The following is a 14,903-nucleotide window of genomic DNA, read 5'->3' as shown; positions in this document are numbered from 1 at the left end:
ACCCAAGTGAATCCAGGGAATAGTGCAGTTCCTTGGGACTCTGGGAATGTTTTACTTCATCTGGGGAATTTCCAGCTGCTCTGCTGGTCTGTCTCACTTTGAGGTTGACACTCAGAAGAGCCCATAAGAGAAAGGAAAACTGTTTAAGACTGGACAGTGCAGTGAGTGGCCCCAGAAATGGAATCTGTCCAGAGCAAGGAATGAGTTTGTTTCCTGGGACGTCTGGCCTGTTGCATGAAGGGGGCAGTCTGCTTGTAGCTGGAGCTGAGTTGTTCCGTAACCACAGCTGCTGAAGCAGTTGGAGCGTTTCTGGCAATGCCTGTAGTTCGTCAAGAGAGCATTTAAGGAAGTTGAGTTGCGGAAGTTCACTGAGCCGGGTGCCTCACCAGCACAGCTCCAAGGAGTGGATCCCGCCCGAGGGACGGTGGGCGTGTGTGCCCACGAGCACCCCAGCCATCGCTAGCCTTCTTCTGGGTGACCTTGGGTGAGGCTCTGCTTGCCTGGAGAGCTGTTGATTTACAATGCAGATTCATTGCTCGTCGCCTGCCTGCCCCTGCCCCTCCTAAATTGGGCTGGGATATAAGAGGCTGTTTGCTCTCCGATGCCAACAGTGGCCATGGCAGAACGCCCTACCACGTGAGAGACAGAGATAGAGGAGAGGGGGCTAAGGAGGAGTGAACTGTGCAGCTGCTCTTGCTTCTGGTAGCTGAGGAGCACATCTGCAGGACCATGTCCGTGCTGAACCCTGTTCTGCAGCCCACGGAGGTGAAGGAGTACCTGTGCAAGGGTGACCGCTTCATCAAATGGGATGATGTGAGTACTGGGGTGTTCCTTCCCTAGGCTGTGTCTGTGGTGGCAGGGAGACACTGGTTGGGTCACGGTTTGTGGGGAGGCTGGGAGCCTGTGTTCCATGTGGTATCCCACTTGACAGCAGAGGTCTCTGGACAGGGAGAGGGAACTGGGAAGAACAGGAAAGCTGAGGACTGAAATCAAGGATGTGTGTATAAGGGGTTGGGGATGTGATTTCTGCACCTCTTGTTGAGGAGGATGGAAACAAATGGAGTGAGTGTGCACTGGGTCTGTGTGCAGCCTCTGGTGTAGGACACAAGGTCCAGCCCTCAGGAAGGTGGTTGCTGCTGGGAGTCTCTGTGGGTGTGATGCATATGCCACATTTGGACTTTCTGGAGGAGCGTGAGGGCTAGGATCTACTCTAGAGCAAAGAGTGCTCACTTTGCAGACATAGATGAAATCAGGCTCCAAGTTGCTTCCTCTTATGGCCCTGTTGCCTGAGTGGATCGGGGGTGAGCCATGGCCTCCCACGCCTGCCCGGCCCCTGGGTCTGGGAATGACCGAGCAGCAAAGGGCCTGTGCTTTAACAGGGCTGGAGCCTCAGGGTGCTGCAGCAAGCTGCTGCTCACTCCAGCTCACTGTCCTCTGTACCTTCAAAACAGCTGCTTTGCAGCCACTGCCTTTCTGTGTGAGGGGAAGAAAGTGTAGAGCAGCAGCAGTTCGTTGGAATGTAAGGGTTCCCCTCCTCACTTTCTATGGGGGCAAAGGAGTGTTTACCCTAGCATCCACATACCCAAGCAGGAGGAGAGCGGCTGCCCATCCATGCTGTCTGGAGATGGATTGTCTGCTGTTGAGCATGAATGTTGATAAAAGCAGGGGGAGCCCAGGTTGTGGTTATTCGGAGGGATCTGGGGAGATTGTTCATGTGGTGTTGCAAATGAGATGATCAGAAGGAGCCTGCAGCAGCAGTGAAGAAGGGATTAGCACTTTTGTGGGTGTGAAGCTGGAGTACAGTGTTAAAGTCCCAAAGGAGTGTGTGGGGGAGCGGATCATCTGTGTGCAACATCAGCAGGCTGGTCCAGAGGCACTGAGAAATGAGAGCAGTGTACTGTGCAGCTGGCAGAAAGGATGGATGTGAGGAATATGGCTTGGAATATGGCTGCCAGTTGCTCCATTAGAGGTACATAAACAGGAGGATGACACCAGGGTACAGTGAAAAGCGCAGCCTTCCTCTTTCCTGTAAGCCCACTGCCTGCAATGTGCACTCGGGGCTTCTTAGAATTTGAACAGGGATCTGCTTTCTCAGAATAACAGTAACAAAACTTGTCTAAAATTGCTGATGACTTTGTGCTCAGTCCTTGGGGACCACTCTCCCAAAAACTGGAAGCTGTTAAGTACTTCACTGGGTATTCCTGGGATAAGTTCCCTTGAAACCCAAGGGGAGTCAAGTCAGGCTTCCAAGACCCACCAAGTGTTTATTTGCTGCTGTTGCTGTTGATTAGTGAGCTCAATTCCTGTCTGGATCTTTCCCTAAGGTTTATATATTTGTAAACATTTCTAAAAGGTTGCCTCAACTAAGTAGTTTATAGGCTTGGTCTCCACCAATAAAGAAAGGCTTCTCCATGAGTGGGCTGTTCTGGTCACATTGCTCCATCACACTGGGCTTTCCCAATCCATGGGTTAGAACAGGCTGCAGAGGATGATGATGAGAACTCCAGACTGCAGGATTGCTGTGCTTTAGAATTCATGACTGTTATGTTTTTATATCCCTTTCAATTGACCTGACTGTGCTGTTGGTAACAGTTTTGAACTCCTTCCACTGTAAGTGAGGCAAAGGAGTTAAGGAAGATCAGATTGGCCTCTTACATCACGGTTCAGCTTGGGACTGAACTAGGGCCTTCCAGCAAAAAAAGCAAACCCACGCTTTTTCTACAGAGCCCTTGCCTTGTCCAGCTTTGGTAAGGCACTGTTTAGAGGAGAGAGCAATGGATCCCTGACAGGCAGGACTGTTCTCACCTGTCCCACAGCGTTAGGTACCTCGGGGTAAGGAGCAGCTCTGCACAGGTTAGGTGAGACTCAGGCTTCAGCTTCCAGAGCCTCACAGTGTCACTCTGGAGATGTCCTAAAATCCTTGGGTTCATTCCTATAAATCCCAGAGGGTGTTCACCTGCCTAGGTCTGTATTTGTTCAGCATCCAGCAAGCTGGGGCTCCTAAGCATACTGAAGAGGTGAAGTCCTACTACATGGGTGGTAGCTGAGTTAAAGAGCCATCTGGAAACCCTATCAGAACCCCAGGTAGGGCACAGGGTAGTAGCTGACCTCTTAAGAGGTGCAGATGGGTGTGGGTTTGGCTCTGTGCTGCCTCTGAGTCCTCTTAGTAGAGTCAAAACTGTTCCTATCTCTGAAAGATTATGGATTACAGGATTTTAGCAGACAGTGTTTGCTTTCTGCCCCATAGAGTGAGAAGCAGCCAGTCTGGCTGCCAGACTGTGTTCTGTAGGATTGCCCATTTCCCTTGCTGCCAGGAGCCACTGCATTGGAGAGGCTGCCTGCATCCCCAGGCAGGCCTGGCCCTGCCCAGGAGCCCAGCTGGCAGCAGCTGCCTTGCACCCTCAGCTTGCCCTCCAGAAAGCTGCTTTGTGGGAGATAAGGGTAATCTAGAACATGGCACAATACTCTGTGGTGGTACCGTGGGGCCTGTTCTGCTCTCCATGGCCACGTGTGCAGGGAGACAACCAGGAGCTCTGGGGATACGGACATGGTGCTGGGCAGGCTGGCGCTGGCCCTGGCACAGTGGGAGGAAGACAGGAGGGAGTAAAAGGACCACATATGATGTGCTGTGCAATGAGCAGTTTACTGTAAATATTGAGCATGGAAATGGAGGTCCCTGAAAATCCAGATACACTCTAGAGTGAAATATGAGTTGAGTAACAACCTGAAGAACCTGAGGCCAAGAGACAAGTACAACTTCCAGATTTCATTACTGGTTTCATCTTAGCAGCTTCCTGAATTGAAGCTGGAACCTTCCCAGAAATGGCTGTGTGGGGTTTAGGATCAGCCCCAAATAATTTCGTCTGATTTGCGTCTCTGGTGTGGGAGTCTGCATAGCTGCTTCTTTTGATAGTCTGTGTAGAGATGGTCTGTGGAGTTTCAGAATCCCCACCTAAAGCAGCATAATGAGGCTGCATTGATGCATCCCCTCCTTGAAGCCTTCCTGACTGGAGCCCAGGTAATCAGCATGAGCACCTGGATGGGAGATGCCATGGATGAATGCTTTCTCTCCTTGGCCTGGGCTTCTCCTGAGCTTGTAGAATGAAGCAGGTCAAGGCAGACTTTTCAAATGAAACCATTAATTGAATGTCCAGATACTTTGTTCTCCCAGTTCTTTGTGTAGAAAGCTCCAAGAGAGCTGTTCTTGTTAAATGCACGGGTTAGGTGAGACTCAGGCTTCAGCTTCCAGAGCCTCACAGTGTCACTCTGGAGATGTCCTAAAATCCTTGGGTTCATTCCTATAAATCCCAGAGGGTGTTCACCTGCCTAGGTCTGTATTTGAAGTGGGAACCTCGTGTCCCAGGATGTTTTCTCCAAGTCACCCAAGGTGCCAGCATTCTTTCTTTTGCTGTTTTTTTGTCAGGAAACATCGAGTGCTTCTCCTGTGATTCTCCGAGTGGATCCCAAGGGCTTTTATGTGTACTGGACCTATCAGAGCACGGTAAGTGCTGAGACTGCACAGCTTGGGCTCCAACCAGCCAGGTCAGGTTTGTGTGAGATGACAACACTGCAAGTTGGGAGCAAACTGCCACGCTCGTTCCTCTTAGCAGGGACACCTCACCAAGGAGTGGGAGCTGATCAGTGGCAGGTTGGTCTTCACAGCACCAGGAAAGAGCAAGAACTGAAGGTGTGAGTGTGGCTTTTCTGTGCCCGTCATGCTGGCATTTTGACTCCTGCAGAGCTCATTACATGTCCTTCAAAGGACATATCATTGAGAACAGTTGTGCTGATATCCCTGTCACCCAGCAAGAGACAGGATTCTCCTAACCTGTACAGTGGGGCCATTAACTGGCTCATTGGGGTTTTAGACTTTTTAATTAAAAAGTAGTGACCATAGTGATGTAGGGCTTATGTGGAGTCTGGAGAGTGAGTTGTACTCAGGATGATGTGTGCAGGCTGCTGGAGCAAAGCACAGGATGCCAGCTGCTGGAGGAGAGGGAGAGGCAACACATGCAGGAAAGCGAATTCAGTTCCTCCCTGATGAGTAGCATCAAGTAATGGAGAAGGGAGGTGGAAGGCTGGGCTTCCGCTTTCCAGAGCAGGCTGTGCTTCAGCTCTACTTCCTCTGCCTGACCTACATGCCATGGCAGAGTCAGTCAGTCCTGCACAGGCCCTGGCCAAGGACCTGGTGCTTTGGGTGAACTCTGCCTTTCCAGAGATTGTGCCCAGTGCCAGCTGAGGCCGGGCACTGCTGCAGCCACATCCCCACGAGGACAGTGTCACAACGCTGGGGACGGTCACACCCTTCGATGTCTCTGTCACTCCTGTTCTGCTTTCAAAGTCCACTTGGGCAGTAGAATTTCTGCTCTAAGGGTTCCAGCAAGAAGAAGTGAGGCAAGGGGAGCTGGTGTCACCATGGAAAGGGAGCTATTTCATTGGGATACCTGGGAAAGGGGTTGGGGGAAGGAAGCATAGCTGCCACAAGGAAACCCAGACTGGAAGGGGTCTCGCATTCCTGGAAAGTGCTGTTGATTAGCAGCTGAAGTAAACAGAACTGTTTTTGCCCTAGGGCCTCAGAAAGGTGTGGGATTAGGAGTAAAATTACTCTCCTGCTTAACAATAAAATGGGGATACACCCAGAAGAAATGGCATCTACATTGTCCTGTATTGTGATCTTGGAAAATAATATTATCTGCTGCAACAAGTATAATTTGTTCTCCAGACCCATGGTGAGAAGAAAAATTAGTAACAGAGGAAGGAAGTTCAGGTTGAATATTAAAAGAACAAGCAAGACAACAAGCCAGTAGTGAGGACATGGAGGAGCTGCCTGGGGAAGGCTGTGCAGTGTCCTCTGTGGGAATGGCTTCCCTCTCTGCCTTGTTCCTGCTGGGAGAGCCCTTCCACGGGGAAGGACACTGAGCCAAACCTGCTTTACAGCTTCTGGGGGCTCTGTCATGGAGTGCTTTCCTTCCTCCTTTATCTTTCCTCATTTTCCTTGTCCTTATTCTGTTGTAGGAAAGGGAAATTCTGGATATCACCAGCATCCGAGACACCCGAGCAGGGCGATTTGCCAAAATGCCCAAGGTGAGTCCATAGCTTTTTTCTATCTGGTGTTTCAGTGGAAAGGCAGGGCTGCCTGTGGTTTTGGCAGGAGCTCAGGCAGTTTGTCCTGGATTTCTGTAGGAAGAAGGTAGAGAGGATTTCATCTCCTTACATCACAGCTATGTAAATACAGAAAAGCCATCTTGACTCTGGTCCCTGACCTCCCAGGGGCCCTCTGTGCACCCAAAAGCGGCTCTTCCAGACTATAGTAGATGGGCTCATTGGAAGGAATATATCAGAAAGCCAGGAAAACCAATTCCCCTTCCAAGTGTGCTGCTGCACTGGTAAGTCTTGCTGGAGACTCTGATGCTCCTCCACTGAGTCACCGGAGCTGCTTTTGTGTAAGGATGCATAGGGTGCCCACAAACCCGGAGTTACAATGCCATTCCAACAGTGTGTGATGGGTTTTTTCCCTTTAAAGGGAAGAAAATGCATATTCAGAAAAATTTGTTTGTTCCCCTCCCCCCAATATTCTTACATTTGCACATGATCAGGGCTTTGTTCTTGATTTCAGTTATAATTGAAGCTTCTTGCAGCCCTTGTTAGGATTTTGTTTCTGTGACTTTTTTTTGTTTGTTTTTAACTTTTCCGTGTATGGAAAAGGCAAGCAGAAAACTGCAGTAAAGCTCAAAGGTGGAAAGGGACCAAAGGAGTAAAGCTGATGGCGGGTGACACAGGTGCCTCTCTAAGGCAAAAGGGAAAGGTTTTGCAATATCTACTGAGCCTCAAGCAGCTTTTTGCATAAGTTGTGTGTCTGTTTTCTCAATCTGCTCTGAAAATGTCTGTTCAGAGCTCCCCAAGACCAGTATTTCTCAAAACACCATAATAAAGTGGGTACTAAAGGCATAGCAGAGCTCAAGAACAGTACCCATCTTCTTAAAAATCGTATTTCTTTCAGAGAAACTGCCTTTCACCTTAGAAATTCACTAGAATGGAACATACTTGAGTTTTCAATGAGCCTAAAATTTTGTCTCCCACTTGTTTTGTGAGAACTGTGCTTAAAAATACTGTCAGGAGGTTGGATTTTCATTTGAGAGAATAAAATATTTGGGGCTGTTAGAGTTGGTGCTGCCTTCCAGATGGCACACGCTAAGGAAGAGGCTGACTTAAAGGAGAGGTATGAGATACTCTTTTCTAGGGTGTTAAACTTCGAGGAGTAACCTGTTGGCAAAATGAATTGATCTTTGATATAGATGATAAATTGCTGGTGGAGATACTGAGGCCATGAGGTGGCTGGAGAAACATGTCCTAGATTTTAGGAATTAGTTAAGGAAGGGTAATTGGAGAGTACCAGGAGAAGACGGTTTGCCAATGGTACAGAGTTATTTGGGGTAAAAAAATCTGGTTTGTAGGAAGACCTTGAATTGCTGATTGACTGCATGATCTAATGGGAGATACATTTTATACAGATAAAAATCAGGCAATGCATGCAGAAAAAATCCCTCATCCTTCAGTAATAACAGGCCCTGAGTTGACTGTTGATATCAGAAAACTTTGTGGGTGTATGGTAAAATATCAATGTAGTGTTCAGCAGTATTTGCCCCCTAAAAGTAAATTGCATGTTAGGAATTATAAGGAAGTAATTAGGAAGTCATGCTGTTGTGTACACCCCAGATGGACCCATATTTATCTGCAGTTCTAGTGCACTCTCAAATTAGGCGAGAACTGGAAAAGGTATGGAAGAGCAGCAGGATTAACAAAGGAATGAAGTGGCTGCTGGGGGCAGAGCACCTGAGCAGAAGGGACTGTATTCTGGCAGAAGGAGTAAGGTGAATGGGATGTGGAGTGCTGTAAAATCAGGAGTTGAATGGAGAAGGGGAGCACGAAGCAGTTACTCAGGGTTTGAAGCAGTTACTCAGGGTTTGAAGTACTTACTCAGGGTTTCTTCCAGTGCAGGAGTTCCATATCAGGTGGAATTTTCCAGAGGTAGGACTGGCACAAGCAGGCGGTGCTGCTGCTGCTGTCCCACCTCATGTCACCATGCCATGGGTGATGCTTCTGGCACAGTCATGGAAAAGTGAGTGTAAAATGTCAGTACAAGAAGGAAATGCCCTTGGAGGGTATTAAATGTGAGATAATGCCTCTGGGTTAGGAAGCTGCTGAATCCTAGATTGCTGGGAGCTGCAGGAATGTGTCAGGGAAGTGCCAGTGCGTTTGCCCTGTTTCAGAGTTTTCCCCATGGCACCTGAATGGAGCTGCTCTGTTCTAGCTGTTGTAATATGTCAGGGATGGGATTTCAGAGTCCTGGGAATTGGCTGCAGCTCATTTTTGAAGAACAACAAAGCAAAGGTCAAGCACTGACTGATTTATTAAGTATTCTCAGTGGGCAGAAGTGATGCACTTGATGACAGCCTTTGCTGTGAAAATCCCAAGTGCTTTTTGAATTCTGCATTTTACAGAAACTCATTTCAAATAACTCCCCTTTTTATTTCAGGGAGTTTTCTGGAATTCTGTGATAACATGTAGTAAAATGCACTAGTCTGGCTCCTTATCCACCTTTTCTTTGTGGATCCTGGGAGGTCTTGTGTGGGCACTGAAAGGGGTGTTGAACCAAAGATGTGCTATCTGGGTCTGGAAAACTCTTACTTACACGTAGCTCTGCTATCCATGATGCCTCTGGCTGAAAGCCCTCAGGGTCATGTTCATTTGGCTCTCCTGAGAACAGAATTTCACAAAGGAATGCAGAAAGCAGGGAAAATTTCTTCACATAAACCACCACACCCTCCACATGGGGCAGCTGTCTGGGGCGTTGTTACAAAAGGTATTAATATAAAAAACTGGTGTGGTGAAGCAAACAAAGATCTGTTTTGAGGTGGAAGAATGAACATGGGTGCTGTCTGCCCTGTTACAAAATAGTGGCTTGGAATGGTTGTGGAATAGAACTGTTGGAATTAATACAAAGAGTTATTTCACTGCCTGAAGGTGGAGAAGAAATGAGCCATCGGCCTTATTTAGGAGGAAGATTAGGACAAGCAGAACAGGATCACAGCTGTAGGAAGAGCTGTGGATGGCGCCATCAACAAAAGGAGCATCCTTTCCCCTTCCCTGCAAGTGATGCCCCAGTGAAGCCGCAGCTGCTCTGAGGCAAAGCATGTGGCCTGGTTTTCCTACTGGATTGTGACTGAAGGAATTCCAGAGGAAGGGGAGTGTGCTGTATGGAGAGCATCTGCGCCACTGCTTTCCACAGCAAGGGGCTGTGCAGGCTTGGGCTCTGTCTCAAGGGTGTAACATGCCCTGAGTTTTCCAGTCCCATGGCACTGGAGTCTCCCTGGGAGGGGGTGGGTCACTCTGGATGTTGGGAGGTCCCTCCTTTCAGTAGCACTTTCCCACCACCGAGCAGGAGGTTTGGGGTTTTTCTTTGTAACCTCTACACGCAGCAAGAAGAATAACACCAAAGCACCCATGCGGAAAACCACTTGAGAAGGGACCTGCTGTTGTGTGCACTGCCAGCACAGGTCACAGCTGGGATCCCATCTGTGGTTAGGGATGGTTAGGGAGCAGGTAGTGCCCACCACAGCCTGAAAAGGGACTCACTAAGAGCTGGCAGCCATAGGAGCCACCTCCAAATGGGAATGGCCCTAGCCTGCCCTCCCCAGCCCTCGTCTCACCAGAGAGCAGAATCCTCCCTGGCCCCTCCTCCGCCTGTGCAGGGTTCCCCTGCTCACCCGCCTGTGCGAGGTTCTTTGAGAGCAGATTCGCGTTTCTGCCGTGACTTTTCTTCACGGAATTTTTTTTTTTTTTAGATGGGGCAGAATGAACTTTGGCTCGTGTTCAAGAGTAATAAAGATAAGAATGAGCAGGGCCTCTGAACAGCAAGGAGACAAGATTAAAAATTGAGTGTAGTTCAGCAGTGTGCTGATACAGATCAGGCTGTTATTTACACTCAGGTCTGTGTTTTCATTTCGGTGATGAGGAACAGTAAGGGCTGCTCCATTTGTGGGGCTTTTTGTGGTTTCTTTTTTTGAGGCACCAAGACCCCAGAATGCTGACAGAGAATGTAATAATAATTAAGGCCAAAATACACAATGTTTTAGGCCAGACTTTTGGGCTGTTGGACATGTCTTGGGGTTTGTTTAGATGTTTCAGGAGGCATTGGCTTTGAGACAGGCACATTTTTTAATAAAAACAAAATTTGTGCTTTCTGGTTGTCATGACTGTAAGCCAGCTTCATCCTCTCTCCACATTCTGTTGGTGTTGAACCTAGAGATGCAGCCTGGACTGCACATGTACAGGGAGAAAATGATACCGAGGTATTTCACTCATCATGTTTTGAGACAAAGTTGGAGCCAGTGGGAATGTTCAGGAACCATGCAGGACAATCAAGTGCCCTTGGAGCCATGGGCTGTGAGCCGTGGGCTGTTAACACTGCGGGTGGTCAGTGGTTCTGCTGCAGCACAGGGGATGAACAGCTCTGGCATTGGGATTCAGCAACTTGTGAGCCCAGGATGGAGTTGAACTAAGTCTAATTCCAGCCCTCCAACTGGAGAGCGATCATATGGAGCCACCGATCTGTGAGTGTGCAAGAGAGAGGCAGGTACAAGCCTGTGGCTGGCAAAGGATTTATAAATGATGGAGCAGGAGCTGAGCAAGGAAATGAGCACGTGAGTGATGGCCTTTGCTGTGCTGGGCCCTCCTGCCTCTGCCATCGTTGGGCAGTGAGCTCTGGGGCCACACAGTCTTCTCTGTCCCTGGCAGTGTGTCCCTGCTGGATTGCAGAACACCGTGGGTTATTCTGTGGCTGGGAATCTGAGCTGCTGCATTTTCCAGTTCCTTTAGATAAGACATTGAGAGCTGAGTGCTTCACTGTGGATTTTTGTCTGCCTGTGTCCCTGAGATGCTTGGCTCCCCATTCCACAGCCATCATCTCCAGCATGGAGCAGCAACGCTAACGGGGACAGGAGCGTTACCTTCAGAGTCAAAGGCATTGGAAATATCTTGGGGCTTCCTTTTTCCCTCCTAGCAACCAAACAAGACTTCTCCAAAAGAGAAGATTTGTTGTCCTAGTGCCACAAGATGTAGCTCTGTCAGGGCACAGTGACACAGCAGGTCCCACTGTCAGTTAGCTCTGCCCCCTTTCGAGCAGAGAAAGGACCATCCCTCTCTGTCCTGCATCTGTCTCTATTTGTTTATATTTGCATGAGAATTTGCTTCTCTCTGGACTAGGGATCTCTGTACAGCTGAGGATTTTAGGGAAATCAGGAGGGTGGGATGTGAAATGCCAGCTGACTCCATATTTCAGCCACTCTGCCAGGAGGTTGTTTTCTGCTTGGTTTTTTTTAAGGGGATTTGCTAAATGTTTCCCTTCTGATTTGCATGGCGTGCCTGGCTTTTTGTGCAGCAATTCCTATTTTTCCTTTATGGCTACCTGCAAGGTGACAGTAAGTAATCCCAGAGTGAAGCTGTGGCACAAGGTGCTAAAGGAGTGCAGGTTGTGAGAGAGCCACAATGTGGCATCAGGTTCCGAGCTCCTGCACACCGTCTCTTGTCCTCTCTCCACATCTTCCTTGGGTGTTGGATGCATCATTGCCTGGATAAGGGCAAAAGTGCTCGGGTTGCTGGGGACGTGGCCTGAACAGAGAGGTCTGGAGAGAGCCAGGTGACGAATGTCTGCTAGAGAGCAGCATGCAGAGAAGGAAGGGCTGGGAGGAGCCCCGGATAACAAATACAGGAAATGAGCTCAGCACAACCACAAGTTCACCATTGTTTGGGCCTCTTCTTCTGTACAGCCCTGGAGCTGAACAAATGCTGGTGCATTTGCAAGATGAAGTTAAGTTTGGAGTTAAAATCCCAACACTTTACCGCTGGCACTGGAAAGCTGAGCTCCAACAAGGAGTTGCCACGAGATGTGGGTGTTTGGTGGTGCTCAGTTCTGCGAAGGAAAATGGCTCACAAGGCAAGAAGGAGCCATTTTAGAAATTCCCTTGTAGAAAACAGACAAATCATATTCCTTCCCTTCCCTCCCTCCAAATGCTCTGGGATTAAACAGGTTTCAGAGTTACACCCTTGGAGAGGTGCTTTTCCAAAATGAGAGACAGCAGTCAGATGACCCTGAGTTACAATCCAGCCCATCCTGTTTGTCTTAAAGATGCCTGTTTGCTACAGATGTGTCAAAATTGCACATGCTCCAGAAATTTGGAAAACTGCAGTGGAAGAAATTCTGCAGTTCCTTATAAAATGTGTATGCCACTGTGTGTGTGATACTGTGCAGACTGAAACCTGAAGGTGCAGTCACGTTCCAGCTCCAGTTTAACTTCCAAGTCTGACCTGCTCTAACAATCCCAGATTGTGGATTTTGCCCAGTTTCTAAAGGAGCAGGTGCTCTGACAGGTCCTTGTTTGCTTGGACAGGGATTTGTCCTGCACTTCAGATAATGGATTGCTGTGCTTTAGTCTAGGAAAGGAAATTTTATCTTCCCATTATAAATAGCACCATCAGTAAAACTCTGGGATACCTTGGATACCTTGTCTTAGTGACACCACGCATAGGAATGCAGAAAGTGCTGAATAATTTAAAGAATTCTATAAATACTTTCATATGGTGCTGCAATCCAAGTACCACTAATCGGATGAGCCTTACAGTTAACAAAACAAGTCTCTGGTGAGCCATTGCTGTAGGGTACTGGAATTGCTATGGAAAAAACCACTACTAGCAACTGACAGCAGCAGGAAATGGGGTTTGGAGGGAAAATACCCAGCTTTGAGGTGACGGGGGGTCCCAAAAAACATCTTTTTCGTGGAGGGAGGTTACACATAATGGTGTCACACTAATACACTTTTTTAGCATGTGTATTTTGATAAAATCAGCTGGTTACACACCTCTGGCACAAGCAGACCAAACCCTCCCCTGCTTGTCTGCAAGTCCAGTCTGAAGTTTCAGAAGAAATTTTTTTAAGAGCAGTTTCCAACTTTGACTTTTTCAGACTTGTACGGGGGTCTTAGTTACGATGGTTTGTCTCATGGAGGATCCACTAATGCAGACTCCAGAATAAAGATAAAAAATAAGGAAAGCCAAGGAAAGGAGGATTGCACTAAGCAGTTTTGCAACCCTTGAGATTCTTGCTGTGAATTTGGGCCAATGTATATATTGGGGTCTGGTTTTTTTTGGGTACTTTTCCCTCGTTCTCCAGTCACCCCCTTCTGTTCTGTTTCTTTTGCAGTCCCTGAAGCTCCGAGAGGTTTTTAACTTGGATTACCCTTACAGCACCTTCCTGCTGAAGACCCTGACGATTGTATCTGGCCCTGACATGGTTGACCTCACTTTCCATAACTTTGTGTCCTACAAGGAGAATATTTGCAAGGTATTGGGGCCTGAGATCATGGAAGCACTGGGAACCACTAAGGATTGGAGCATTCAGTGGGGAGTAGGAAAGGAGAGGGGGGAGACAGGACCCTGAGCTCTGTCAGCATTGCTGACAAGGTTATAAGCAGGCTTATGTTCCAGTCAGGTGTGGTATCTCTGTAGTTCTAGAAGCTTCTGCCCTGCATGGAGAAGGACCAGTAGAACACTGGCCATTGTTGTCCTTCATGTGTTTTGTATGGATGAATAGGCAGCTGAGAAGTGGAAAAGTTTCAGCTCCTGGTGTTTATAGGCAGGAGGAAGGTGAGAGAGTCAAGCCCAGCAGTATCAGACAGGATAAGGGGTAACGGTTTTAAACTGGAAGAGGGTAGATTTTGAGTGGATGTGAGAAGAATTTCTTCCCTGTGAGGATGGGCAGGTCCTGCCACAGGTTGCCCAAAGAAGCTGTGGCTGCCCCTGGATCCCTGGAGGTGTCCAAGGTCAGGTTGAACGGGGCTTGGAGCAACCTGGGATAGCGGAAGCTGTCCTTGCCCATGGCAGGGGGTGGGACTGGATGAGCTTTAAGGTCCCTTCCAACCCAAACCATTCCAGGATTCTGTGCCCTTTCTGTGTTTGCTGTAGACTACTTGGAGCAGTTCCATAGTGCCCAACTGTCTCTGCCCTGTTTGTTCCAGGACTGGGCTGAGGATATTATGGCCATTGCCCGGAATCCCCTCACGTACAATGCTCCCCGTTACACCTTCCTAGAGAAAATGTAAGTCCTTTCTGAGAAACGTTGTTCTCTGAAACATCTGTGTCCTGCCCTTTCTGTCAGTACTGGGAAAAAAAACCCAACAAACTTCTAGGCATCCAGGTCCCTTGGAAGTCTCCAGACCGAGGCCTGGGTCATGCCAAGGTTAAGCTGATTGTCTGTAGAACCCTGATTTTCAGCTCACTGTTAGATTGTTTTCCCAATTGCATGGTTTTCCTTTCTTCTTACTTAGTAGGATCTCTTACGGTTGTACAAGTACATTTTTGTAATCTTGTTTGGGGTTTTTTTTCACAGTCTGGTGAAGCTGAAGTTGCAACTGAATGAAGAGGGAAAGATTCCTGTCCGGAAGTGAGTGTGGACATTTGTTTTATTGTGTGTTCAGTCAGGCTACAGGCGCAGAGCAAGTGGTGAGAGGATGGTTGCTCAGCGGCTTCAGCTGTCCGCTCTTCCTGCACCTAGGAGTCAGAGAACTTTCCCTCTGTGTCCAGGCCATGGAAGGGCTCCTGCTGCACCTAGGTGACACATAATTTGAGTCTGGAAAGGAGACTTTGTGGCCTTCATCTACAGCAAGAAATGGCTTAAATAGCCACAGATATCTCTTCCTGGCTGTTGCCAAGAAAAAATCAACAAAACGAAGTAACTTTGGTAAAATTCTGATCACAGATTGTTTTGCAAACCTGAGCTGAAAGGTCGATGAGGTGTAGGATTGTTTTCCTTTCCTGTAAGGAGTTCTGTATTTGGAGAGCTCTTTGCT

General features: G+C 48.2%; 1 protein-coding gene across 3 annotated transcripts in view; it reads left to right on the top strand.

The window, feature by feature from the left end:
• The first annotated feature begins 370 nt into the window (after positions 1-370).
• PLCB2 (phospholipase C beta 2) overlaps positions 371-14,903 on the top strand; it is a 36,359-nt gene continuing 21,826 nt past the window's right edge. For all 3 annotated transcript variants that reach the window (XM_010405337.4, XM_010405339.2, XM_019289408.2), the window contains exons 1-6: positions 371-813; positions 4,424-4,501; positions 6,016-6,084; positions 13,259-13,399; positions 14,073-14,152; positions 14,444-14,497. In XM_010405337.4, the coding sequence (XP_010403639.2) occupies positions 730-813; positions 4,424-4,501; positions 6,016-6,084; positions 13,259-13,399; positions 14,073-14,152; positions 14,444-14,497 (506 nt within the window). In that variant the 5' untranslated portion in view covers positions 371-729. The remainder of the gene's footprint in view (positions 814-4,423; positions 4,502-6,015; positions 6,085-13,258; positions 13,400-14,072; positions 14,153-14,443; positions 14,498-14,903) is intronic.

The sequence above is a fragment of the Corvus cornix genome, chromosome 5, assembly GCF_000738735.6.
Source record: "Corvus cornix cornix isolate S_Up_H32 chromosome 5, ASM73873v5, whole genome shotgun sequence".
NCBI lineage: Eukaryota > Metazoa > Chordata > Aves > Passeriformes > Corvidae > Corvus > Corvus cornix.
This window is presented reverse-complemented; position numbering and strand designations above follow the sequence as displayed.